At 43.5% G+C, this 26,090-nt stretch overlaps 2 protein-coding genes across 3 annotated transcripts; both read left to right on the top strand.

Annotated features, from left to right (window-relative positions):
* The first annotated feature begins 48 nt into the window (after window positions 1-48).
* LOC121301330 (ubiquitin-conjugating enzyme E2 R1-like) lies at window positions 49-8,124 on the top strand. Of its 2 annotated transcripts, XM_041230613.1 has the most exons (6): window positions 49-164; window positions 298-545; window positions 4,097-4,183; window positions 4,550-4,647; window positions 5,278-5,412; window positions 5,526-8,124. In XM_041230613.1, the coding sequence occupies exons 2-6, from the start codon at window positions 363-365 to the stop codon at window positions 5,731-5,733; spliced, it is 711 nt and encodes a 236-aa protein (XP_041086547.1). In that variant the 5' UTR covers window positions 49-164; window positions 298-362; the 3' UTR covers window positions 5,734-8,124. The 2 variants fall into 2 exon arrangements, with proteins under 2 accessions (XP_041086547.1, XP_041086546.1); XM_041230612.1 differs by lacking the exon at window positions 49-164 and having other exon boundaries at window positions 214-545.
* Window positions 8,125-12,397: 4,273 nt separating this feature from the next.
* LOC121301349 (C2 calcium-dependent domain-containing protein 4C-like) lies at window positions 12,398-18,623 on the top strand. Its single transcript, XM_041230664.1, has 2 exons — window positions 12,398-12,493; window positions 16,060-18,623. The coding sequence occupies exon 2, from the start codon at window positions 16,096-16,098 to the stop codon at window positions 17,386-17,388; it is 1,293 nt and encodes a 430-aa protein (XP_041086598.1). The 5' UTR covers window positions 12,398-12,493; window positions 16,060-16,095; the 3' UTR covers window positions 17,389-18,623.
* Window positions 18,624-26,090: the final 7,467 nt, after the last annotated feature.

A 26,090-nucleotide genomic window follows, 5' to 3' on the forward strand; every position in this document is an offset into this window, starting at 1 on the left:
CACCGATCAGCTGTGCATGCAAACTGGGGGAAGAGGCGACGGGCGCAGTCACTCTCGATGCTTTCCGCTGTGCGCTTCGGCAGAATTGATATAGTTTTTTTTTTTTTCTCCCCCTTTGTTGCGTTTCATTGCATTTATTTAGAAATCTGGTGGATCTGAAAAGGGTACGACCCGTCCGAGTGCGAATCCGATTTGTTTTTAATTTTTGAAGTACTCTTATTTGTGTCGTCTGTTCCTGTTCCGTGTAGATTATATGTTTTTTGTGTGTGTGTGTTTGGTTTCTCTCATTGTCTGTAGGCGCACCGCCGTGTTGGTGTTAATCGTTAAAGGTGAATAGCAGTGATAATCACCGGGGCAGTCGGATGGCTCACCGCGGACAGTCCGGGGCCGGCTCTCAGAAGACCCTCATGTTGGAGATGAAGAATCTGCAGGAAGAGCCAGTCGAGGGCTTCAGGATCACTTTAGTGGACGAAGCGGATTTATACAACTGGGAAGTGGCAATCTTCGGACCCCCAAACACTCACTACGAGGGCGGGTATTTTAAGGTAAATAGTAATAATAATAATATTCAGTGCCGTTATATAAATCATTTAGTATATTATATATATATATATATATATATAATATATAATATTATATATATATATATATAGTGTGTGTGTGTGTGTATTTTGGTATGCGAACAAAAGGTTTAATTAAAAATGAGATTGATTGATTGTGACCAAGGCGTTGTACTGTGAAGTACTTGGTGTTTTTCATTTCCGCAGTAACTCCTTCTCTTTGTCGTCTTCTGTCCGCATAAAACGAAACGTGTTTTGTTTTTATTTTTTAACTTCCGGCTTTACCACCCCACAAAAAACGGAAGCAGTAGAATATATAGTGTGTGTGTCAGGCTTTGTTCCCTCACCCTACTGCGTTATGAGGGAACAAAGAGTGACACGTCTCTCTGTCTCTCTCTCTGTGTCTCTGTCTCTCTCTGTCTCTGTCTCTCTCTCTCTCTCTCTCTCTCTCTCTCTCTCTCTCTCTCTGTCTCTCTGTCTCTCTCTCTCTCTCTCTCTCTCTCTCTCTCTCTCTCTCTCTCTCTCTCTCTCTCTCTCTCTCTCTGTCTCTCTCTCTCTTTTTGCCTTTGCTCGTAAGCCTGCAGTCCAAATAAGTTGCAATTTCAAAGGGAATAATCGACACCAGGGAATATGCTGAGCCGTTTCTCCAAGCTAAAATATACCACTGCAGGCGCCCCAACAACAAAACAAAACCTATCATTTATTTAATCATGTCACTGAGTTTGCAAAGGGAGCTCTTTGGTTTGAAACGAGGAACAAACAATGGGAATCGTGATATTGAAAACAAAAGGTCTGTAAGCAGGGATAAAACACAGGCGCTTTCCCCATGTGTGTAAATTGTAAGATGTATTTAAAAAAAAAAAAAAAAAAAGTACTTTTGCAATTGACATGATTGCCAAAACAAAACCCATTTAACCAGTAATGCGAACCAGTAAGATCTGTTTACTGCCTGCACCAGCCTCTATGCAAATTGCCTTCCTTGTAGACCGCACATAGCTTCAGAGTTACTTCAATGTGGACAGAATGCAAGTTCTTTTTCTTTGTAGTTTTGAGGTTTCCTTGGAAGGACCTCATTGCTGTAGGCAGTATTATAAATTGCCCCAGGAATGGACAAAGGTGATCCGTAACTGGTATGAACAATGGTATGTATGCTCAGGTTTTTCCTTGTTGTCCACCTGCCCCTGTTTTCCTGGGATCTTCCCAGTTTTGAGGAATGCCCCGGGAATTCAATATGCCTTCCCAAGAACACTAAATGCCAGGACTGTACGTTTGAGCACGAGTTGGGTAAGTCTGGCTACAGTACCACTGCAATGGATGAATTGGTCGTCAGTATAATCTGTAGTAGTCACATTGTCGATGCTTCCTATTGGATGTATAGGCTTTCCAAAGAGAGGTTACACTTAAAAAAAACAAAACACCATCGTTCTGAGGTCTTGTTTTTTCTGTGCCTCTGATGTGGAATTCGTGATGTGTCGCGAGGCGATAATATAAAGCCATCTCCTGAACTGGAATTCCCTTGCATTTGGTAACTAGAATGCACTAAAGCTGTTCTAACAGAAACCATCAAATGAGCATGAGTGAATTTAGGGGCCCATATCTCTTTAGCAGTGGCTTAAAACCTGACTCCAATGCTGGCTGTTGTCTTCCATAACGGGGGGAGGGGGGAGGTGAAAGAGGTCTCTTGCACATTCCGTTATAATTTATTAGCCCTAATGACCTTCGGGTTAGACTTTTTGTCTGCATAACGGATTCCTGGTTGTTTCTTTTAACATCACAGACCCGACACTGTGAGTTGACCTGCCATACACTGAGACTGGACAGCAGAGAATTGTTAATCTGACACCTTACATTCAATTGCTGATGTCGTGTCTTCAAAACTGCAGTACGGAATCATATCTGGTAGCTAGGCCAGCAAGCGGAGAAGTGGCAGTGTCTTCATTCAGCAGGGATATCTATGTAGGTGTGTTCTGTACAGTCATGTCTTTGCTACACCAGCAATCTCTTGTGAAGCCGAAAGCTTTGCTGTTGGAGGTGTGACCTCACAGCGCATTCCTTCTCGGAGCGTGTCGACTAGGTTTCAACAGTTGTGATTGTGCCTGGCAGTTTGGGCACAGATTCAGTTTCACTCGGTTTCCATACAGATCTTGGATATACTAGCACGTGAATTCCTTTTGCCGTAAGAGACCCGAATGGAAGGTTGCATGGAATCTCACTGGGGTGCTTCTCAAACCTGTCTAACGCACCCCCCACCCCTGCACTGTCTCCAGCAGAATGTATTAATCAGGCAGTGAAGGTAATTGCCGGCTTGCCCTTCTCAAGCAGGAGCTGGAGGGGTTGGGTTGGAAAGCCCTGCTTGATGGATTGTCTCAGTTAAACCTGCTCGGTGTTGCTGCAGATCAGCAGGATTTCGGAGCACTCCCTCCAGGTCAGGGTCTGCAGAGCCTGGCGAGCGCAGTTTGATTTGCTGGACAGGCAGGAAGCTCAGCGCTCTGATGACTGACTGGGGTGCGCCTGCCGGTCTGCAAAGTGAGAGAAACGGAAGGAAGGAGCTGTCTTTAATATTGCTGTTGATTTATTCCTTGTAGTCTGCCTGGTAACATTTTGGTAAATGCTACAGCATGAACTTGCCTAGTTTTTCTTGCAAGAAATTAAAAAAAGGACCTTATGATCCCAAACCACTCTTCCTTTAAGCTTTTTCTCTCTTGCAAAACTGGAGGGAATTGTTTAACCCTTTTCCCTCTCCTTTCAGTAGCCCTGGTACTGATATTCCCTTCTGAAATCGCAGGATCATCTGTCCACGGTTATTTATTTCTGTGCAAGTAAATAAGTCCTTCATTTTTTTTTGCTGCTGGATAGTAAGAGGCAACTGACTTAACTTAGCCAGTGTTAGGTGTGAAAATATTACATTTTTTTAATCAGGAGCGGCCAGACTTGGTGCTCTGCTGTGTTAGTGAAACGTGATTCCTGGAATGCTGTATTTATCCTTGGTTATTGACCATTACGTTGATTAAATAACAGATCATAGGTGCAAATGAGGAACTATACAGTATATCCTGTTCGGTGTTACCAGGAAATCTCTACGGTTTGATGCCGTGACTCATTCTCCAGGGCAGCACCCTGCTGTGCAAAAGCATTTCCTGAGAGCTGCTGTACCTCTGTGCAGTATGTAGTAACGCAGGTCTGTGGTTAGCTTTCGTAGGTGCAGTTTTTCACCAGCTTTGTTCCACTATGTTTCTGTGGAATCAGAAATGGAAACCCCAGGTACTCCCAGTGAGTGGCTTTCTCTCTCTCTTTCTGTCTGTTTTTCTCGCTGTTCGTTTTGTTGTGTTCAGGCAAGGAGGACTCGTTTCCTCTGCCTTCACGCCTGGGGTGGTCCTGTAGCTTCAGGGCTGGGTTTGCAGTGGATGAAGCTGCTATGCAATGGGAGTCTGATTTCCATCCCTTGTAAAGCTATGTAGAAACGTGGCTCTGGTTCTAAAGCGACTTGCTTTAATTCTTTGATTGTGAATTGTGTGTTTTTTTTTTTTTTACTGTAGGCTCGTATTAAATTCCCCGTTGACTACCCCTACTCTCCACCAGCTTTCAGATTCCTGACCAAGATGTGGCATCCCAACATCTATGAGGTGAGACTGGCTTTGTTGGGGAGTGACTGTTCGGCACTGTGGGGGTCGTTGTCAGGGAATGGCACAGTGGGGGGAGTCTTTCCATCCCTGGGTATATCTGTTGCTGTAATGGGTTGGTTTACTGCGTTGAGGTGAAGTTATAGAATAGTGTGTAGTGATTCATGATGGCAGAATGCAGGTCAAACCTGGCTGTCGAGAGATCGGCCCCTGATCGTTTTCCTCTGAGCTGCCAGCAGGATGCAGCACAATGGGAGATCGTGACTGGCAAGGAGGGCACTAATCAAGACCTGGTGCATTTAATAGGATTTGTTCTGTATATTTTGAGGTGTTTTTTTTATTTTCACTCTTCCTTCCTTTTGTGTTCAGAACGGCGACGTGTGCATCTCCATCCTCCACCCCCCTGTGGACGACCCTCAGAGCGGAGAGCTGGCTTCGGAGAGGTGGAACCCCACCCAGAACGTCAGGTAAGGGGGGGGCTGCAGCATGCTCGGTGCTCGGCGCGGGAGTCCAGTCTAACCCCCTGGTGTTGACTGGCATGTCACTTGCTTGCAGACTCTGCTGAAATACTGTTGGCACGGCAACAGTGCTAAATAAAAATAGACTCAGTGGTGTTTGTCAGTGTGCATAAAAAAGGGGAGGAGGGGGGCGGTGGTTATAAGCAAGGGTTTTTAAAACTCATTTCCTTGGCTTGCCTCGTTGCAGTGGAGTTCATTGCAAGTCCATTCATGTCTCATTGCTGCTGTGTGCTTGTTTTCTGGTCCTTTGCTTTGAGTTATAGCTGCGGGGGGAGGGGAGGAGTTAACTAAGTACTATCCTTATACTTAATCTTGCATTAACAACGTTACCATGTAAGGGAGGGGTATTCAGAAACAGTAAGGGACTGGCAGTGAGGCGTTTAAATCTTGGATCATACTAGTAACCCTGCAGGTGTTTCTCTGTGCAATGCCCCCACCTCAATAAGCCATGCACTCAAACTCCAGTAAAAGAGCAAGGCTGCTTTTCCACGTTGGGCTTGTCTGCTTTCACGCTGGAAGCTGCTCTGTCACACTCCGGCCGGCGCTCTGCTAACTTCAGTTCTTCCTGCCTCCTGCCAGGACCATCCTGCTCAGCGTGATCTCCCTCCTCAACGAGCCCAACACCTTCTCCCCGGCCAACGTGGACGCCTCCGTCATGTACAGGAAGTGGAGGGACAGCAAGGGGAAGGACCGGGAATACGCGGAAATTATCAGGTAAGAAGGAACGCGCAGCGGGGTCTTGAGCGTGCGCCCGTCACGCGCGCCCCGAGCACGATCACGTGAGTGAATCCCCCCCTGTAACCCCCACCTGTGTGTGTTTTATTCAGGAAGCAGGTCCTGGCGACGAAGGCGGAGGCAGAGCGTGACGGGGTGAAGGTCCCCACCACGCTGGCAGAGTACTGCGTGCAGACGAAGGCGCCAGCGCTGGACGAGGGCTCGGATCTCTTCTACGACGACTATTACGACGACGAGATGGACGAGGACGAGGAGGACTGCTGCTATGTGGAGGACGACTCTGGAACGGAGGAGTCGTGATGCCGGACGCGCTTAGAATAAAGAATGAACTGAAATGGACAGACTCGTGTGCAAAAAAAAGCAACTTCTTTTTTTTTTTTTTTTTTTTTTTTATTTTAAAAGGAAACGACAAATTTGGATTTCAAAACGCAAACCAGTTTTATTATTTAGTTGATTTTTTTTCACCTCCTCCCCGCTCCTCCTTTGTCGGTTCTTTTAAGTTGCTTTAAGCTCGTGCCTGGGTGACCCAAGGCTGTGAAACGTCCTTTTTATAAATGATGTGAGATTTCTTTTTTCGTTGCTGCAGTGCTCTCTTCGCATCGTCGTGGGAGTCTGGCGATAGCTGCCACACATTCAGCCCGTTTAATTGCTAGGTGGTCCACAGCAAAGCCACTAAATACTGAGTGGTACGTGGGGCTTCACCTTTTTTATCCTTCAGACTGTAAGCTTTTATATGGGGGTGCTGTCTTGAGTTCGGTTTCTGTTTAAATAGTTTTTGTGCGTGGATTTTGGGGGTACGGAGATGGAATAACCCTCATGCCCTTCGGAGCTTGGTCTGGGTGCAGTGGGGTACATTTTGGGATTTGACGACCTGGCTTTTTCCAGTTGAACCTGTCTGACTTCTTCTTTTGTAAATAAGTGACTATTAGAAGTTGCGTGCTTGGGTGTGTGTGAAAGGGGGATCATGTTTACTTCTCTGAGAAATCATCCTTCGTATTTCTTTGTTCTTCTCTCCCCTCCTGCCCTGAACACAGTTAGATTTGCTTCACTTGCAGTGAAAACAGTTACATTAAGAATTCCTCAAATAATTTCCTGGTTTTTAGCAAATAACTGACCTCGGTACAAGTAACTAACATCTCATAATAATAATTATTATTCTAATAATGAGGCCATGTGTGTTGGGAGCAGCTAATAGCCTAACATCTGTGCCCTGGTGTTGAAGGTCTGCTGAACCTCTGGGATAATCCTGTAATGACTGCAAACGAGCTCACTTTATAATCCAGTAGAGTTCTGTGCTCCTCCTTCATAACTATCAATAGAGAGAAAGTTAAGGGTAGCTATAACATTCATTCAGGTTGTTGACCCCCCAGGGGCTCATGGTGACCCTGCCCCTTGAAACACAAAACCCAAACGCTACCTCCTGCTTGCTGTACTTTCACTCGGGAGGAGCGGACACCAGCTCATAGTTCAAACACAGCTTGACTTTCTAAACCCTTCAACACTTGAAGGCTGTTTGAATTGAACCCTGTTGCTGTCTGTGGAAATGACGTGCTTGGGGACTGTATTATTATTATTATTATTATTATTATTATTATTATCATCATTTAACATGCAGGTTCATCAGAGTTCACTCTAAGGTGCATGGCTCACCTGTTCAGGTGTTCACCTCTTTTAAAATCAGGTTTGACTTCATAACCTACGTGAAGTTCATGGTGGTCTCTCTCTCTGTGTGAGTGAGCCTGGTCCAGCGTACCGAACAGAACTGCATTGGTGAACTATTGGTCAGCTTGAGAAATATCACGTGCGAATCCTGCAGGATGTGTTGTCAAGCTGCTATCTGGAAGAATTGTATTAATAATAATAATAATAATAATAATAATAATAATAATATAGGTTAGGTTTCTTGAGCATTGAACTGTACCTCCCTCACAGAACATGGACATGTAATTGCTAAACTAAACGTGTTTTTATAAATCTTACGAACACAGTGCTCCCTTGTTTTTATTTTGCTATTCACGAATTTGGAGTATTCACTGTTGGGCCCATGTTCCATTACAGTAAATTGTAAAGAGAAAAAACAAACCATAGAAATCCTTTTTTCCTGTGCGTGTGACTCGGATCTAGAGAGCAGCTCTTTCCAGTAAGCTGCTGCTTGTCACGGTTGTATGAAGACTTTTTGAATACTTTTTGAATGTGCTGGGGCTAGCGTGGTTGTGTGTGTATTGTAAAGTTGTGAGTGCACTGTGCTGGTTCACAGCATTGGGTGCTGCTTTTTTTTTTTTTTTTTTTTGTAATAAACATATGGACAAAACACACAATAACTGTATTTAAAATCAGAGAGCTGGCAACACAATTCAGTGCCCCCAGTTTATTTAAAGGGGTGTGTTTTTTTCACTTCAATCACTTTTTAGGGGTGTTTGGTATTAGGACTTGCTAAGCTGTATCATGCTATGATTTATATATATGTTTTGTTTTCAATACCATGACCAGTGTATCCAGCTGCAAGTACTGATCTGCTGTGAGGGTTTATATGATTCTCAGGATGAACAACGTGTGGTTTTTTTGTTTTTTTGTTTTTTTTAAATGTATAAACGTCGCGTACATGTAAGTGGCAGGCAGAGCTCTGACCTCTTTCTTAAACTTGCATGTTTACATGTATCTGCAGGTTTGGGGGTCAGTTTCATACATTTATTTTCAGTTTCATTTCCTTATTAAAATGAATTTCCAGTACCCATTCCTTTTTAGAAGGAATTGAAATAGTTTTTTTTTTTTTATTATTATTATTTACCCCAGTCCTGTTTTTATAATCACTTCTGTGTGTGTGTGTGCGCGTGTGTATTTTCTTATTTGTTTGTAAAGCTATTTAAAAACAATAAAAAAATAAATTAAAAAAAAATCATTATCTTTCTGAACTTTCTTAGTCAGAGAGACAGAAGACGGGCTATGTCTGAGCAAGTCTTCAAAACTTTCTACTGGACCCATCCTGCAGAGTGCCCCAGGTGTGCTGTGATGCCCTGGGGCAGTTCTCTTGTCTTTCAGAGTGAGCCAGACCTCTGAGTCACACTAATCTACTGTATATAAGATAAGACAATCATTGAAAACACTCTTTCAGTCTTGCAGGGTGTTTGTGAGATGTTAACCAACACACATGAAAACATCACCCAGTGGATTACAGGCTGGCTGTGAAACTGGTTCTGTCCGAGTTCCAGCCTGGGTGTGAGTGTTTCTCTATTTACTGGGGATACCCAAGATTAAAGGGTTGCCTTTCCTCACGAACCCCAGTTCTGTTTCTTACAGACCAAACGGTCTGCCCTTCCCATTGGGGACGAGGGCTGTGCTTTTAAAAATAAAAAAGGTAAGATTTTTCCATCGCTGTGTTTTCTTGGCAATAACAAAAACAGGCTGGGTTGTTTGTTTTATTAAGGAGGAAAGCAATTCAATCCCTCCCTACCCTATGCAACTTCAAGGATTTTCGGATCCTTTCCTGGTATGTAAAGAGAGTAGGAATAAGCATCTGGCTTCTTCATCGGTGTTGTGTGACTTGGTTAACCCTTTGTCCGCTTGTAAGCACGCTAATGTGAACAGTGATTTCAGAGTGCTTGAAGATGCAGTGCAAAAAAAAAAAAAAAAAAAAAAAAACTAAAATCAACCTTGTCAGAGTTGCAGTGCTGCTGTTGGCCAGTAGGTGGCGGTGTGGGATCAGCTACTGATCCGCGTTGTAAAAATGAAGCCGCGGTGGGGAACGAGGTCCATGCCGAGTCTTCAAATGCAATGCAGATGAACAGTGCAGTACTGCATCGTATTTATAATATCCTTCTTAACGTCGTTTAGCAAAGCGAGTACGTGCGATTTCTGATCTCACACACATATTATATATATATATATATATATATATATATATATATATATATATATATATATATATATATATATATATATATATATGTATAACACATGCAATTAGAGTGGCCTGCTCTATACATTGCAAAGAGATTTCACATGGCTGTCACATCAATATCAGGGTTTTTTCCCAGCTGTCCTCACGCCGGATGAGATATATAAGAGCCTTCCTCTCTCTTACTTTCTCTGCTTCATCAGCACAGAGCAGAGGGGGGCTGTTCAGAGAATATAAGAGCCTTCCTTTCTCTTACTCTCTACACCATAAGCACAGAGCAGAGGGATGCTGTTAAGAGAATGTAAGAGCCTTCCTTTCTCTTACGTCACAAAGTCCTGTGACGTGAGTTGGTTTCATTCTCGGCTCTTCAAAATTAATCCAATCTTTTTTTTTTGTTTTTTTTTCTTGATGTTTTTTTTTTTTTTTTTTCCGGAGAAAAGTGTTTTAAATAAATGAATAACATTTCTAAAAACCGCACGCAGCAGCTGTAGTCTAGACTGAAGATCAAAGCAGCATAGAGGACAGGACTTTGTTTATTTTTGTCCCTCTAAATTCTTTATGGTTTTTAGGAGAGCGCTGCTCCCGGACAGTAGAATAAATTCCTACCGAACAATAAAGCATCCCAGCCTCGTTGAAATCAAACACATTAGGAACACAAATAAATACAAGTCTGCCTTTTACACTCTCCCCCCTGCATTATAGTGTGCGAGCTGACAAGAGCTTAGCAGGGTTTGCCATGCTGGCAGCGCTTTATATTCGCTCTCCGGGCTGCACAGTGCCCTGCTTTCACTGTGCTTTTTATTTTATGTTATTTATTTGTAGCTGCCTTTAAATAAAATATTTATAAACACTCCATTTCTCCCATCAAAGCAGCGCGCTATAGCGCGGAACGCGTCGCTAATTAGATCTGAGTGCCCATCACAACATTTCTAATGGCTTTTTAATGTTACTAAGACAACATATGACACGATTTCAGGATCCGCATTAAGAGCTGGGAAAGAAGAAAAGTATTTATTTTTATTTTATGAGTTCAATATACTGTATTAACCCTAATGACTCGAATGATGTTGTAATCCACACGCCGAGGGCGCGGCTCCCGGACACAGCAGTGCGCTTTACCGAGACATCAGCCGGCAGCTGGTCGTGTTTTTGCTTCTAGTTTATTTGACAAGCCAAAGCAGAAGTCGTGTTGAGGGCTCACGGTGCAGCCTGTCGCTGTAGTTTAATGATTGGCATCTTGTTTTTCACTGCGTTTGTTTCAAACGGTTTCCAGGATTGTTGTAGATATGGGGTATTGATCAATTTATTGACTTGGGGCTGACTCTTTCTTTCTTTCTTTCTTTCCTTCTTTCTTTCTTTCTTTCTCTTTCTTTCACACTCTGACACGAGTGTTCGTGTTTTGCTACATGTGTTGTTTTCAAAGCTGCTCTTCCCTGACCTGCCTGGCGCATGCAAGTGTGAGATTTATGACGCTGTGTTCACTAGCCAGGAACGTCAATCACAGCGCTGCCCATTTCCAGGTAAATGTGCCCCCATGTGATCCAGAAAAGCTTTGCTGAGATCCCGGAGTGTAAACTTTACTCAGTCCTGCATTGGCGTGTCTGCCGCTTCTCTTGTGTGAGGTTGCCATGCCTACCCGCTGACAGGTAGTTACAGGAAATATTCTCTCTTGGGTCCACTCATGCAAGACAAATCTTCCAAGATAAGAAATCGTGCAGTTCTGTGTTGTGTGCTGCTATAAACACATACCTTTGGGCTAATGCCACACACACACTCACACACTCACACACACATATATATATATATATATATATATATATATATATATATATATATATATATATATATATATATATATATGTGTGTGTGTGTCTCCCCCCACCACCCACACCCCCTTGTCTAATTCAAATATTTGTGTTCCACAAATTGTTTTTGTACTGCATCGTCATTTTCCAAAAAGCTTTTTCTATTAATAACTGCACACTTCTAACGACTGATCAGCCACGGGGAAAGCAGCGTCATGTTCTCATCCAGCAAGAAGGAGCTGTCACTGCAGGATGAACCCAGACACACAAGGGTGAGGATGCAAAGGGGGCGTGTCAAGGTTGTCCCATCCAATCAGCCCCATGTTCATCTGCCTTAAGTACGCAGACCTGCACAGGTGACTGCTTTGTGATGTCACAAAGAACTCTCAGCTTGACTGTTCTGAAAGAACCGCCCCCTTGGAGTGGGGTCTCCCAGACAGCTTCTGTGCTTGATAAAACTATACATGGGAAGATTTGATTTGTTGCCATAGCTCCAGCTAGGTTTCCGTGGAAACCAATGGCAGGTCAAATCAGAGATTAAGGGATGGAAAAATCCTGTGAGAAGTGCAAAACCGCACTTTGTATGTTTAGTGTTTGATAGATTAGAAAAGCATTTGGGCCTCACCCGGCATGCATTTGACAGTTCTTGGAATGTCATTTAGAACACATCAGGTAAACTTTGTATCGCTCACATAATTCAATGAAGATTTGTTTTTTTAGAACAGTAAATATTAACTCTCCTGATTAATGAGAAATAAGGCGGTTTGTCTCTGAAGTGTTTGTTCACATGACCCTTATTAAAATATACAGCACAGAAAACGTTAAATGATTTCCATTGACAGTTAAAAACATTGAGAAATTGTCAGGTTTTTGGAAATCAAATATTTGACGATTCTTCTGACAATACCTGTTTCTTTAATTTCCCACACCTGCAGGATATTTACTGCACAGTACACCACAGCTAATCTGAGCAACAGTCTTCAAAATGATCAGCACCAGAGCCAAGCTCAAAGCACCAGAAACCAGTGCTGTTTGTGAATCCTCGCTCCCACTGAGTCTGCATCGCCATCTCCCTGATCAACACAACCAAACCACACCATAACAATGAAAGAAAGCACAAGCCATCCAGCTTTGCAAAGCATGCCCCAGCGAGAGCAAGACAGACTATTAGGAGGAATACGGTATCTGTGGAGAAGCAGCCTGCCATTGGCTGGTTTTAACAGACAGGGGTAGTTGTGTGTCTATATAAAGGTGCTGCAGGTGCTGGAGTGTCAGTCTGTCAAGCAGTTCTCACAGCCTAGGAGTGCGTGGACACCTGATCCCAACTGCCTGAACCCTAAAGCTAGCAAGCTGCTCTACAGTAAGTACAGCAGTGACATCTCTGCATTTCTGAAGCCCTTCTAAAGGGGATGAATCCTGCATTGCAGCCTCATATACAGCAACAGCACAGGGGGCAGGTTTGAAGTGCACATCGTATTCATATAGTTAAGTTGTCTTTTTGTTATGATTAGCTTGTTTTAATAATAAAAGGAGCGATATCTTTTTTTTTAAATGCATGTCCTGGTAAAGTATATTGCAATGTATTCCAATGCTTTGTATAACATACAAATTCAAAATGATACAAGATCGGGATCAACTGGAGATTATATGTGGAAGAATGTATACATTGTTGTGGATAATATCTCTTTTTTATGAATATATAACACTGAGTTAACTTTGTAGTGGTTATTGAGTGCTACATATAATAATATTGTTATTATAATATTGTAATATATTCTAAATAATCATTGCTTTCCTGGAAATTGACAGGTATACCTTAAGTAGTTATTTTAAATATTAATATTTACAGTACAATAATAATTCTTTATGAAGCTAGGTGTCATAACTGCAGAGCGCTCTAGCAGTTTAAGAAAGAGAACTCCACTCTCCACACTGCAGAGCGCTCTAGCAGTATAGGAAAGAGAACTCCACCTCAACACTGCAGAGCGCTCTAGCAGTAATGGAAAGAGAACTCCCCTCTCAACACTGCAGAGCGCTCTAGCAGTATAGGAAAGAGAACTCCACTCTCCACACTGCAGAGCGCTCTAGCAGTATAGGAAAGAGAACTCCACTCTCCACACTGCAGAGCGCTCTAGCAGTATAGGAAAGAGAACTCCACTCTCCACACTGCAGAGCGCTCTAGCAGTATAGGAAAGAGAACTCCACTCTCCACACTGCAGAGCGCTCTAGCAGTATAGGAAAGAGAACTCCACTCTCCACACTGCAGAGCGCTCTAGCAGTATAGGAAAGAGAACTCCACTCTCCACACTGCAGAGCGCTCTAGCAGTATAGGAAAGAGAACTCCACTCTCAACACTGCAGAGCGCTCTAGCAGTATAGGAAAGAGAACTCCACTCTCCACACTGCAGAGCGCTCTAGCAGTATAGGAAAGAGAACTCCACTCTCCACACTGCAGAGCGCTCTAGCAGTATAGGAAAGAGAACTCCACTCTCCACACTGCAGAGCGCTCTAGCAGTATAGGAAAGAGAACTCCACTCAACACTGCAGAGCGCTCTAGCAGTATAGGAAAGAGAACTCCACTCTCCACACTGCAGAGCGCTCTAGCAGTATAGGAAAGAGAACTCCACTCCACACTGCAGAGCGCTCTAGCAGTATAGGAAAGAGAACTCCACCCTCAACACTGCAGAGCGCTCTAGCAGTATAGGAAAGAGAACTCCACTCTCCACACTGCAGAGCGCTCTAGCAGTATAGGAAAGAGAACTCCACTCTCCACACTGCAGAGCGCTCTAGCAGTATAGGAAAGAGAACTCCACTCTCCACACTGCAGAGCGCTCTAGCAGTATAGGAAAGAGAACTCCACTCTCCACACTGCAGAGCGCTCTAGCAGTATAGGAAAGAGAACTCCACTCTCCACACTGCAGAGCGCTCTAGCAGTATAGGAAAGAGAACTCCACTCTCCACACTGCAGAGCGCTCTAGCAGTATAGGAAAGAGAACTCCACTCTCCACACTGCAGAGCGCTCTAGCAGTATAGGAAAGAGAACTCCACTCTCCACACTGCAGAGCGCTCTAGCAGTATAGGAAAGAGAACTCCACTCTCCACACTGCAGAGCGCTCTAGCAGTATAGGAAAGAGAACTCCACTCTCCACACTGCAGAGCGCTCTAGCAGTATAGGAAAGAGAACTCCACTCTCCACACTGCAGAGCGCTCTAGCAGTATAGGAAAGAGAACTCCACTCTCCACACTGCAGAGAGCTCTAGCAGTATAGGAAAGAGAACTCCACTCAAAACTGTTGTCTTGACTAGCAATATTATTGATAATTTTCACATTTATACACGGTATAATATCATGAGCTGAAGTGTTGTTGTAATTAAAATGGAATACTGAATACCCCCTAAGAATTAAAATATGTCATTAAAATACAGACAATAAAACTGACGTAGCTTCATACAGAGGATAAAAGGAAAACTCAAAATTAATACATTGTCTGCAGGTCTTATAATACTGTTAGTATATGCATGGTTTCTATTGTAAACATGACAATGAAGACACAGTTGACTGGGAATGTTAATTTGGACATCAATTAAGTTATTTTAAGAACACAAAATGCATGTCGACTCATCTGTGTTGGTGATGCATGGATAAGCCCTCTCTGAAAAAAAAAAAGTGATTTCTCCTAGGGGACTTTTCTAATTGTTTTCTAAGGTAATTATGTAAGATAATTATTTACACACACACATACATACACACACACACACACACACACAGATCTCTCTCTCTCTCTGTCTCTCTCTCTCTCTCTCTCTTTCTCTCACTATCTCTGTACACACTCACATCACTGTCTCTCTCAATTTTATTTTAATAAGTTGAACATATACAACATGTCTTAAAAATGTTTGATGAACATTCATGTATGCAGCATTTCATAATGTGTATAGTAGAGCCAAGACATGCAACTCCTGTACTCCTGAATTATATATATATATATATATATATATATATATATATATATATATATATATATATATATATATATATATATTATATATATAATGTGACAGCCATGTGAAATCTATTTGCAATGTTATAGAGCAGGGATTTCTATGATATATATATATATATATCTATATTATATTAATATATTATATACTTTATTATTAAATATCTATCAGCAGTACAAAATATCATAAATTTCATAGCAAGCAGTCATCTATTTACTGATTCCCCTTTTCTATTTTGACCACACTTGAATATCCAGTGAACAAGCACTCGATAAACGGGTAAGGCGAGACATTCAATTACCTCTAATGAGCTGCGGGGGGAGGTCTGCTCTGCCTCATTGTTTTATCTTGCCATAAAGACCCGTCTGTTGACTGAAGTTGAGTCCCTCTCTGACCGGCAGATAGCAGTGCTACCCAGCAGGGATTGAGATTCACAAGATTTACACGAATCAGAGCCGTTTCATCGACTTTCACAAGCCTTTTAGCACAGAGCAGGCAGCTGGATGGCACAACAATACTGTTTCACTGCACACTTGTTGCTGAAGACAGAGTTTTAATAATATTTAATATTGTATGTTCTGAATGGTTCAATACCCCTTATCAAACTGGTAAGCCCAAGAGAGGTATGGTAAAGCACATTAAAAAACGAATCTCAGAGTTAGCTTTGGTAAATGCAACGTATGGCCTTGGAAAATGCATGGAGAAACTACAAAACTACCTTGCAAATTGACCATGGTTAACTTTTGTAATGGACAATTGGTCCAGACTGTAGATCAGGTATCACATTTGGCCTCTATAAACATTTGCTGAGGTTTTAAATCTTGGTTTTATGTGCATATGATGGTACACCTTTGTAAACAAGTTGCATCATAAGAGCAAAAACTAAAAAACAAAGGAAATTAACAGCTGCGTTTTCTCTTTGAAAGGAAATCTGCTAAGTCACTACGAACGAAACTCAAATCATGTGGATGCTGGAGAAGATCCGGGGGTCTGTGGAGGAGAACATTCTCCGGCAGGGTGGGTCTGGAGATAAGCAAGGCAAGGCTCCCGCGTACAGCAACGTCCTGACCCCGGACAAGATCCCTGACTTCTTCATCCCTCCCAAGCTGACCTGCATCCCTACTGAGCCAGAGGTCCCGGACGTCAAGCCCAAATCCAACCTGAAGCCCTCCAGCTCCGAGCAGAACGTGAGCACCAAGAAGCCCCCGAGCAGCCCGCGGCTCATGAGCAAGCTGGCCGGCGAAACCAAGAACCTTCTGAGAGCCGCCAACAGACACATCATCCAGATCGAGAGCGCGGACGAGCTGGTGGACAGCGACTCAGGTGACCCCAACACCAACGCAGACCCCCAGTCTCAAACAGCCATGTCCTTCCCTTACATCCCCAAGACCCAGACCTCCTATGGCTTTGCCACCCTCGTGGAGAGCCCCCACACCCGGAGGAAAGAGTCCCTCTTCCACAGCGACCACACCAGCCCGGTGCAGTCCCCCAGCTCAACTCGGAAGAAATCCACCGCCAAAGTGAACGGTGAGAGCAACCACCTCAACCCCCCTGACTTTAACATCTCCCTGGTCAACCCGTACCGCTACTTCAGCGGCGGGGAGAGCGACACCTGCTCCTCCGCGGAGTCGTCCCCCTTCAACTCCCCTCTCCTCTCCCGTTCCGCCTCCCTGCTCAAGATCTTCTCCCACGAGGCCCAGTCCAAGGTGGCGAAGGCCAAGCACCCCTTCGCCCGCCACAGCTCGCTGTCCACGGACGAGTGCAGCTCCACGGACACCAGCCCCAACGTGCCGCGGAGGGTACGCTGCCTGACCCCTCTGTCCGCCGGAGGAGGCACGAGCAGCTCGGACCTTCAGCACTGCCAAGAGCGACTCCACAAGGAGCACACAGTGAACCTCCACAAGGGCGGCAGCGCCCGGCTGTACGCCGAGTACGACGCCGGCAGCGCCCGGCTGCGGATCAGGGTGATCGCCGCAGAGGACCTCTACGATAAGCATTTCGACATCAAGAGCATCAACTGCTGCGTGGCCCTCTACCTGAACCCTGGCAAGCTGCAGAAGCAGAGGAGCACTATCATCAAGAACAGCCGCAACCCCGTCTTCAACGAGGACTTCTTCTTCGACGGGGTGCCCTCCGTGCAGATCAAGAACCTCTCCCTCAAGCTGAAGGTGGTCAACAAGGGCACCAGCCTCAAGAGGGACACCTTGCTAGGGGAGCGGGAGCTGCCCTTGGCCAAGCTGCTGTCTGGGTTGTAAACTAACCTGGCTTTGTGAAGACTCCTCCGGAGATGGGTTCACCTCTAAGGATCTCCTTTATCGGACGGCTCTCCCGAACCCAGCAAAAAAAAAATACAATCGAATGTATTAAAACGAAAGTGTCTGACTGCATAGCCTCTCATATGCTGTATGTACTTTTTGCACCTTGTACACGTTATAGATGCCATGTCCTGGTTTAAAAGCGCCAGTGTTAATGTAAGGTTACTATTGGAAGCGTACCGTTGTCATGACGAAGGGCTTGTGATGGAGGTACCTATGAAGGAAACGCAAGAGTTACTGAAAACTGCTTTGATACAATTCCTGAAAAATATTGTAAAGAAGAAAAAATCCTGCCAGTTACTGTTAATCCATTGGAAGCAAGGGATTATAATTATTTTGTAGTTTAACTCAGTGATTCCGAAAATTTACACAAAAAAACAGTACTGTTTGTATGCTACGCTAAGCACTGTTATTGACAAAAGACAAAAGTCAACACATCTAAATAAGTTAAAGCTAGCTCCCTGTGTTGTGTCAGTAGCAATTGAATGGTTTCGTTTATACAATATAATTACTGTGAAACGTTTTGTTTTCTTCAGGTGAGTTTCAAAAACAAAAGCAACCGTTTCCAGCGTCAAAGGACCCCGGGGCTGGTTTTTCTGTTCGTTATTTAGTGCTATTCTTGCTATCTCTGGTAAATGAGAAATACGGCACCGTGCACACAGCTTGCAGTCCAGGGAGCTCGTAATTCATTAGTGGGTTGTGTAGAGGTCATTGGTGGCACGGCTTTAATACTCGCACTCGGTCTGCTTTTGTTTAGTTGTTATGTTTTTTTAATTAATTAATCCCTCCTTGAGAGTGGGGAGGACACATCATTAATTAATCAAAATTAAATAAGCGCACATGGTTATTACATATTAACGCGTAAATAAGGAACAGAATCCCCTTTTCCGTTTCAGTCATCCAAAGCCAATGTTTCCATTCAAGTGCCAGCTTCAACTAAAGCCTGACAGAGGTGTCATATTCAATTTCCCATTGGTCCGAAACACCGCTTCAAGCAGGAGAATACGTCAGCGCATGTATTAATACAGTCGCACCGAAGAATTGACACACGCACGCACGCACACACGCACGCACTTTACAGAACGCATTTACCTGTAATGTTCTTGTTTTGGTTTTGATAACTTTGCTGTACGTTTTCAGTGTATGTAAAAAAAAAAATGAACAGGGGTGGGTTTTTTTTGTATTTGTTTGTAATGTACATAATGAATGCATTTGTAAATGTATGTCTACAAGAGATGCCTCAATAAAAAAATAAAATAAAAAGGTGGATTTGCAGGGTCTTTATATTGGCCATGGCTGTAGCAGGTGTCTTTCAGCAGTGGTAAAACCACTCTGTCAAAACAGAACTGCTAATTCCCAAGAGCCCGAACTGGAGACAAACAGCCTGTGCCAGGCAGCACAAAGCAGGCATTCCTAGAACAGAAACGCACTCGCTTTCCTTCGAATTTCTAATAGGTGTTTCTATAAAGCCTGACTGTTCAACCAAGTGCCTGTTTATTGCTGCTGCTTTGTTCAGTGGACAGTGAGCTAATTCCCAGCAATTGAGATCATTGTAAGATACCAACAGTCATTTTATAAGATAGTTTGTTAGCTCTTAACCTCTGAAGCCCTGAATGAACTGAATAGGCCTATTACAGTTACACAGCAGGAAAAGAGACAGAGATCTTTCATAACCTGGCAAGATTGCAATCGGTAATCACTAAACTGAATGGGGGTCCTCTCTCCGCTGCTCTATAGCAATTCCCAATCACCAAGCAGGGCCAGCATTATTGTGAAGAGCAGCTTCCCACCAGCCTACTTGTTCAAGTAAAGTGCTCTGAAAACAAGCGCTTGACTTGTCAGAAGAGCTGCGTCCAGGAGGAGGTGCTCACAGTAACAGGCGAGGGTGTTGTGGTCGCCTTGCTGCCGTTGTGGTCACCTTGCTGCCGTTGGATGGTTGTGTTAAACGTCCATCCAGACCCTGAAGTAATTCATTATCTCATTTTACCTGTTAAACTCGGAGTGGGATAACGGCCCCCCAGGACTAATTGGACACCTCTTGTGTAACAGAATTTATTCTGAAAAGCTGACTTCCTTTTTAGAACTAACGTCAGGGCTGAACCATCATCATCAATAAACCAATAAAGCAGCAACACTGGTGCGTAGCAGGGTCTCTGAGGAGGGATTCAGAGAGGCAGGCAGGCAGACATGCAGGCTAGTGGGCTCTTAATTGGACAAGCTCCTTGAGACATGGTTAAGCAGTCTCTCCCCTCTTCCCACGCCTGCCCCGCACATCATAGACAATAACAGGTCTTTCCTTGGCTGCAGCACTCCAGAAGCACTAATGGCTCTGCTCCTTGTTAAACATTTGAAAGCTTTTCTCCTCTTTTTTCATTCCTCTGTAGACTTCATTATATAAGTCGGTGTCTGGCGTGCAATACAGTTTTTGTATTTTGAAATAGCCAACATATTCCAACATGTTAGAAACAAAATATGGTCAATGCATTCAACAAAATACTCTATTGTATTCCTAACATGTTCTCCCTTTTCTGAAAAGCATCCATCAGCTGAGAGCATTATCCCATATCTTGCATTTTGATCTATTGTGCAAAATAGACCATGTGGTGCGTAATGGAACTGTAATCAATCAATTATATAATATAGTTGCAATTCCACAGGCGTGCCAAGGTTCAGCTGCAATCGCCTTTGGACTTGCAATGAATTCCAAATTGTAATACCAGTCTGCTAAGAGCCAGCCAGCCTGTTAGCAAACATCCCAGGAAGGCTGGGATCTGTCTGAAACTCACCTTAAACTGCAGTGTGCATCTATAACAACACAGTTAGCAATCTGCTCAAGTGCACACGGCAATACCATTTCAGTGAAGGAGCCTTTGTCTTCAAGTGCATTCGTGCGTGCACCATATCCCTTGTTTATTTTTAAATTCGGGAAAGCAAAATGCCAGGGCAATTTCCTGGATAAAAATATACGCTCTCAGATGGTAGACTAGCGTGGGCAATTACCTGGAAAAAAGCACTGGGCAAAATCTGTTTTATTTAAAAAAAAAAAAAAAAAAAAAAAAAAAAAGTTTTACATTTTTGGTTTGAATGAATTTGTTATAGCTACAGCTAATCAGGCACAGGGCATGTTTTAATAGATGTTGAATTTGTAATAGTGGTAATGGCAAGACGAGGTAGCAGCTTGTCTGAAAGAATAGTGCATATATATTGTGTTAAGGTGTTTGTACTATACGTGGTTCCTATTAAAATTAAGTACTTCTTCAAAATCCACACTGTCTATATTTAAAACCTGACATTTTCACTGCCATACTGAGGCTGTAAAATGAAATTTCAGCACCCTGATTCTCTTCCAATCAGCTTTTAAAACACGCAATGCAGAAGTTAATCGCCATTGATTGGTATTTGGTTGTAAAGGTGGGGGAAGGACAGCGTTTCTTGGTTTGAAATCCCCTAATGCCTAGCCGGGTAGTCGCTACCATGAACCCTTTCAATTGACCAGAGTTCAGAAAGTTGAGGAAGAGCAGAGCGCACAGACTGCACAGAGAAAAGGGCTGCAGTTTATCGCACTTCATTCACTGCATTACATAAAAGCAGTCGCACCAACTTAGGATTTCCAGGAACTGACAACAGTTACCCCCAAGCACCCCAACCAGGTGACTGTGAAGGTTTTCCAAAAACCGTTTCCCCTTGAAAAGGTTCTGCTTTTAAACTACACGTCTCAAGCTGTGTGCTCCTACGGCACTCTGAATTAAGTTTGAAGTTCAAATGCACCATTCTCTGCGTTGCCTGTTCTGCCGTGTGGAACCTCTTTCTCATGGAAAGGCGCGGTCACGTTGAATGTTCCCAAGTGTTCAGCACCTACCTCTAATCCTCATGAACACATATTCCTCCTCACGCACTCTTTGTTGTTTTCCATTAACATTCTGAGCGAGAGACCTACACTCTGCTAACTTTTAAGTGTAGATGTTACTGGTGCATTAAAATGGAGATTTAATTATTTGGAGGGGCAGGCACTAGATAAAATATACAAGCTTATAGAATATATAAAGCTTCAAGAACTTCTGTAAGCTAGTGCCTGTTATAGCTAATGGAACTCTGGCAGAGGAAAGCTTTGAGGTCCATTGTTTCAGACTGATGGGAATGAGAGGCAATCGACCACCAAGAGAGTCAAAGAGGGTTTTTTTTTTTTATATTCAGGAACAATTTAATTACTTGACAAACAAAGACACCCAGAGTGCAAGATCAAGGCAGGCACTTACGATCAAGAAGAGATCGACAGGAGCAGCCCTTTAATCAGGGCAAAATAGCCCTCGGTTGCCCTGGCAACGCTTGCTGCTTGTTAGGCCTTCGCTTGGCTTTGCTTTTGTCCTGACTGCAGGGCCCGTGTCTCGATTTGGACACACTGTGATCTCTAAATCCGAGTGCTAAGTGGGGTTAGTCCCCTCTGAGCCAGGGGGGAGCACAGAGGGGATCAGGCCGACAGGCTCTGGCAGAGTTTAAAAGAACAACAACAAAAACCGAGTCAAGGAACATTACCTGTGCCAGGAACTGCCTCTGAGTGTGTGCTTAATGAACAAAGAGAGACCCGGGGAGAGAGTCTCTCGGTCACTCACACAAGCTGACATGTTTGTGAGTCAGCTCCTGAACTATTACCTGATAAACACAGCTGCTCTCCTGGTTTATTTATTTTGCTTACTTCCTCCTAAAAAAAGGTGTAGAAATAAATATTGTACACTTGCATTAATCCTGGATAATAATGCATCCCTAACAAAAGTTTACCATTTAAAATCATAGCAAAGTTTAATAAAGTACAGAGGAAGCAGAAGTTGTGAGCATTGTAAAGCCTGGAGCTGGGTGGTAAAGAATAATTTAAAACAATGACAAACTAAGTGAATAGTATAAACATTTAGACAGCTGCTAACTTTGCGTGCAAGGGGGCAGGTGTCTGCTCAGAAAGTGGAAATGCCATCGTTTACAGTTTTGTTTTCAGCACAAAATTAAGAACATATTCTTTAAGCGTGCAGGGCTTCAGCACAAGCGTTTTGTTTCCTGATTATCACAAGATCTGCAATGAAATGCACAGCGGCTCTCTGAGGATGTGTTAAAAAAAAAAAGAATCATAATTGTCTAGATCCTTCATTTCCATCAATTAGCCACTCTAGAAACGTCAGTTAAATTGGAATCAATTTCCCTGGTATGATATGTGGAATTGGCGTCCTAATCCCAGGGGGGGAGAAAGGGAAGAAAAAAACAAAACAATTTAATGACTAAATGTGTTCGTACAAGTCCAAAACACACACTCACGATATTTTTGTAATAGTAGGTTTTTTTTGTTTTTTTTGATTTGGTGGGTGACAGCTATTAATAGTACGAGTGTGGTTTGCCAGGTGAAAGCACGCTGGGCTGGTGATTGGAGTGGATCGTGTGCATGTGGAGAGGACACTGTGCGTCCCTGTGATGGCACAGGCTTCTTGTGCAGCATTAAACACTACGGTGGATGCAATTAGGCTTTTAAATTGTTTTCTTTTTTTTAAATATGATTTACATGTTCAGGTTTTGTGTGAGTGCTATAAAAACCATTATCTCCAAAAAAAAAAAAAAAAAAACTAAAACCCACTCAGAAATCTTTTTTTTTTCTTTTCCACTTTGTTTTCACGCACGATTATCTGTTCTGATCTTCAATCAAGGAGGAGCAATCGAACAAACTGGGCTAAAAAGACCAAGCTGGTTTCTGGTTTTCCTCACTGGACAACGTAAGACGCAATCGCCTCCTTTCATTTGTTTTGGACGATGCAAGGTATGTCCTCCTTTCGCCCTTAATCCTCGCGTCTACAGCGCGCTTCTGTTCGCTTTGTTTAGGGTGTCTCCTAGGGCTGACAATCCTCCAGCATTGCTCAGCAAATACACTTCAAAATCTCTCAATACTGAGCCAGCCGGAGAGACGCAAAACAAAGTACAGTACGGCACACAGGCTCCTATCAATCAAAAGTGTGCGTAATAGCGTGAAGCGACCACAGTGAATTCGCAATGTCATTCTGCAGTCTACCCCCATGCTTTTCTCAAGGTTATGCTCTCCATTTACTATAGTGTGCCACGTCTCTTTGGGATTTACAATGCAAACTTGTGTACGCAGAACCATGCCTCTGGAAAAACTGAATCCTCTGTCTTCCACCTCTGCACCAAACCCTCTCCCATTGGCCGGCATTCTGATTCTTGCTGTCACGAAAGCCGACAGGCAGCAGCGGTGTAGGAATGTGTCAGAGAAGGGGTTAAAGGTGTCAGCTGCATCGGGAGTAGCGCTTGCACCCCCTCTGGTCTTTGCGTTAGTGTGGTCAGTGGGTGGAGGTCACAAGTAGGGACCGGTTTTGCCTCGGAGCTTGCCTCAGGAGGTGTGATGGAGGCGTGATCAGGAGCGATGCCGCTCTGACTCAGTCCTCCTCGTTCAATGTGCAGTCAACCCAATTGATGTTTTTGTTCCTAATAGTTTTTTATTTTTTTAATCAAATGTTTTGCACCGTATTATCCTAGTTTTCAGAGGGTTGGGTAGTGTACAGTGGTTTGATGAGTTTAGGGATACTGCCATCGAAGGAGACGCACGGCTGGGCACGCACAGCAAGCCAACGTCTACACCGCAGACTGTGGCCCTACAGCCTGCAACCCCAACCCCTTTCCACCAACAGGGGGCAGGATCTGCCACGGCACTGCATCACACAGCACTGCCTGCCAGAGCAGCACTACAAAAAAAAGTGACCTTAATAATCAAGTGGACTAAGATTTTACAGTAGAGATAGATTGAGCAGACAGGTATAGTGACAGAGAGAAAGGCAGGACTCTCGTTGACATACTTCACTGCAGCTCCTACCCCTGTGTGTCTCGGTTAATCGCACTCCAGAGTCCTCTTGTCCTTCAAAGAATGGGAATTCAGCATGCCGGGGAAAGAGCATTAAAAATAAATACTGCTGACTTGATCACAACATCACACGGAACTGTATCACCGCCCCCATGGTTCTGTCAACCATTGAAGCTGGTAAAATGTACAGTGAAGCATTGATTAAATAACAAGCTGTATGTAATGAGATCCCTAATGAGACGAGTATTGCTAAGAAACAGCTGCACCATTCAAATAGAGTCGAGTTCGGAGGATTGCATAGCTTTCTAGTGCATGTACTTCTATAGAGCAACGCTAAAGTATATAAGATAGTACTCTGGTGTAAGGGTTAATAAACTGTCACAGTATATCGGATTGCGTAGGCAAAGAAATCTCCAGTTTCCTGATCAATTTGCCAATATAGTGTCGGGCAAACATTGTTCAAACATTTGCCTTGACTAATTTAGTAGTGAAATGCGTTGGTAAGCGTGATAAACAAAAGGGGCAGCGAAGGCAGCCAGCTGAAACACTTGCCAGGCTGTGCTGCCGGCAACCTGCTGTTTCTCATTGTGATGTTGGGATGGCTGGCAGGCAAGTCTACATCACGCAGCTGCTGGAATGCACAGCCTTAATGAGTTTTTAAATCTGTCTGAAGAACAAGTCGCTCGCCCGGAGAAAGGGACGACTTTGTGTGATTGCATTTCCTTTGTGTTTTCGTGTTCATTATCTTTCTTCTGCACCTCTGTGCCAGCCTGCCGCCGCTGACAGAGAAACCATTTGCACAGTTGCAGCAGCTCCAAGCTCATTCTGCTTAGAAGAATCCTGCTTGTAATATGGTACAGACCCTGCTACTGATGTCATACAGAGATTTGATTTATGTATTTATTTTTTGCTTCTGCTTTTGTACTAGGCTGTTACCACGGTTTCCATGTTTTTCTTTAAAATGCTTTACCTTACCTGTCTACATTATACACTGCTTACCTCGGCTTTACTTCCCCTGAGCTATTACCACAGTTAACGTTTCTAAGAGCAGACCGGAGGTTTAGTTTGTGAGTAAGTGAGTTCTCTTTTTTGGTGTGGCAGTTTTGAGTGTCTGTTGGTAGCGTGGAAGGTCAGCTGTCCTGGGTGTACTCTTAATCGAATCCCTCTTTCCTTACGGAATCGGCCATCGCTTTGCATCGTGCAGGGAGCCAATCCTTTCCGGTCATTCGTTACGACAGGAGTGGGAGCAATCTAGAGCAATACCTTGCGAAAATGACTAATAGTATTTAGATCAACATTTCAATTGACAAGCGAAGGGCTGATTATAGCGACTCATATAAAGAAACTGACAAGATATTTCCGATTGGGTCAGAGGTAATTTCTTTGGCGGTTGAATGAAGGGAGGCTGACTTTCTAGTCCTCCACAATAGAGAGGGAATACATGCCTTGAATAGATAGACACTTAAAACCAAAAGAAAGTGCTAGCAATATTAGTGCCGGGTGCGCCCTTTCTTCTGTGTTGGTTTGTTGCTTGTATTTTACACTTTGGGTTCCTGGTGTCACAGTTTATCTGCAGTGTTTGTATTTATAATAATGGCATGTAGAGAGCCCTCTCTCTATTTAATCAAGAAAGCAGTGAATTAGCAGAGCCCTTACAGTAAAATACAGGGCTTTTACAATTTGCTGTCAACATGGTCTGACAGTGAATAACCCAAATGAGTCAATTATCGAATCATGAAACATCGAGGGAGCTCTGTATGCATTCGCAAACTGAACATAAAATGCACCATGAGTG

Source organism: Polyodon spathula, chromosome 27 (assembly GCF_017654505.1).
Source record: "Polyodon spathula isolate WHYD16114869_AA chromosome 27, ASM1765450v1, whole genome shotgun sequence".
Lineage (NCBI taxonomy): Eukaryota > Metazoa > Chordata > Actinopteri > Acipenseriformes > Polyodontidae > Polyodon > Polyodon spathula.

Excerpts from the sequence above, each read along its gene's own strand:
- LOC121301330 (XM_041230613.1), top strand. The coding sequence starts at position 363 with ATGGCTCACCGCGGACAGTCCGGGGCCGGCTCTCAGAAGACCCTCATG. Across the intron at positions 4,648-5,277 it reads AACCCCACCCAGAACGTCAG|GACCATCCTGCTCAGCGTGA; the intron begins GTAAGGGGGGGG and ends GCCTCCTGCCAG. Across the intron at positions 5,413-5,525 it reads GAATACGCGGAAATTATCAG|GAAGCAGGTCCTGGCGACGA; the intron begins GTAAGAAGGAAC and ends TGTTTTATTCAG.
- LOC121301349 (XM_041230664.1), top strand. The coding sequence starts at position 16,096 with ATGTGGATGCTGGAGAAGATCCGGGGGTCTGTGGAGGAGAACATTCTC.